At 41.5% G+C, this 1,834-nt stretch overlaps 1 protein-coding gene across 1 annotated transcript; it reads right to left on the bottom strand.

Annotated features, from left to right (window-relative positions):
- Positions 1 to 1,327, bottom strand: LOC136672275 (receptor-transporting protein 3-like). Its single transcript, XM_066648265.1, has 2 exons — positions 1,188 to 1,327; positions 1 to 448 (listed from the first exon to the last, which is right to left on the bottom strand). The coding sequence occupies exons 1-2, from the start codon at positions 1,325 to 1,327 to the stop codon at positions 103 to 105; spliced, it is 486 nt and encodes a 161-aa protein (XP_066504362.1). The 3' UTR covers positions 1 to 102.
- Positions 1,328 to 1,834: the final 507 nt, after the last annotated feature.

Here is a 1,834-nt window from a genome sequence, read left to right on the forward strand (position 1 = left end):
TATTGAGTTTAAATTAACATAAAAAAAAAAAAATCAGAAATCACCACCACCTCACAGTCCAAACCTCACCATGTGTGTGTGTGTGTGTGTGTGTGTGTGTGTTTATTGTGTGTTCTGTGAGCAGTAGCCCCTCTGACAAGCCTCACAGTGCTGAGTCTCATGAGGTCCCTCCACTCTTCCATTAAATCTAAAGGGTCTGTTGGACTCTGGTGGATTTTCTCCATAGAACCGGATCCTGACTTTCTCCAGCAGTTTCTCCAGCATGATGTCCACATTCTCCGGGGAGAACCGTGGCTCCTCCATCTTTGCTGCGGTACATCTCCGACACTTCTGTCTGAAGCGCCTCAGTTTAACGGTTCCACGATGGAGGGATGAGTCGAGATAGAAATGGAAGAGAACCTGAACTCGTTTCGATGGCCATGAGCGACGACACAGAGAACAGCGGAACCTTTAGAACACAGAAAATTATGACAACAATGTATAAAAGCACGCACAACCACCACTCCTCCCCACCACACACACACACACACACAAACACACCCACATACACACACACACACACAAACACACCCACATACGCACACACACACAAACACACCCACATACGCACACACACACATAGAAACACACACATAGACACACACAGCACGGGAGTTTGGAAAGTTGGAACTGTGTTCTCTGAACTCTTAAACTCTCACTGTGGTAGTACCTTTGAGGATACACATACTGTACCTTTAATTAAGAACATAACTGTGCCTTACTCTATATTATCTGTGGATGTTAAAGTTGTGTTGATGTCATTCGCCTTGTTTCATCTCCACGACTTTTTTGTGTTCTTTTATTCTCCACGGTTGTATAATGAAAGATTACAGAGATCCCCCTCTCCTTCTGGAGAAGAGATTGTAATGAACCTGGATTCTAACACCACTGCTGTACCTTTAAAGATACACTACACTGTTTGTAGCTTTACGACAGTAATGTACCTGTACTGTACCTTTTAATCCTGAGAGTGCACAGCTTCTTCATGGAAAAGAGCATTTGACCTTTAAAGCATTCTCATAGTTTTCTGGTTCTTTTGAATGTAACCTGTTCTCTGAATGTAACCTTTGCCTATGTTTAGAACCCAAAGAACACTAAAGAGTTAATAAACACTAAGAGTTAAAGCTGCAGAGCTGCATAGTTCTTACTGAGCAAATGATGTTCTGATGTACTGGAACCATCCTGGACGTGTTCTGCTCGGCTCGATGGAGTCGTCCAGCACCAGAGTCCACTGATCTTCAACCAGCCCTGAGAACCGGCTCTGAAACACTTCGTCCCACTGTTCCATCTCTCTCTCTCTCTCTCTCTGAAATGAAACTGAAACTCTGTTCTTCTGGAAAAATGAAACTCAGCTCTGAGAAATTCTCACTGGAACCAAGGACACCGCACACACACACACCACACACTAATGTAGTAACTGTAGTAACTTTTATAATGTAGTAACTGTAGTGATGTAGTAACAGTGGTAATGTGGTAACAGTGGTAATGTAGTAATGTGGTAACTGTAGTAATGTGGTAACTGTAGTAATATAGTAGATGTAGTAAAGTAGTAACTGTAGTAATATAGTAGCTGTAGTAATGTTGAAGCTGTAGTAATGTAGTAACTGTAGTAATATGGTAGCTGTAGTAATGTAGAATGTAGTAACTGCAGTAATGTAGTAGCTGTAGTAATATGGTAATGAAGTAGCTGTAGAAATGTAGTAACTGTAGCAATGTAGTAATGTAGCTGGAGTAATGTAGTAACTGTAGCAATGTAATAGCTGTAGTAATGTAGCAACTGTAGTAACCATAGAAA

Source organism: Hoplias malabaricus, chromosome 16, assembly GCF_029633855.1.
Source record: "Hoplias malabaricus isolate fHopMal1 chromosome 16, fHopMal1.hap1, whole genome shotgun sequence".
In the NCBI taxonomy this organism is placed as follows: Eukaryota; Metazoa; Chordata; class Actinopteri; order Characiformes; family Erythrinidae; genus Hoplias; species Hoplias malabaricus.

Coding starts and splice junctions, on each gene's coding strand:
- LOC136672275 (XM_066648265.1), bottom strand. CDS start 1,327: ATGGAACAGTGGGACGAAGTGTTTCAGAGCCGGTTCTCAGGGCTGGTT. Junction 449..1,187: donor ATCAGAACATCATTTGCTCA/GTAAGAACTATG, acceptor TGTGTTCTAAAG/GTTCCGCTGTTCTCTGTGTC.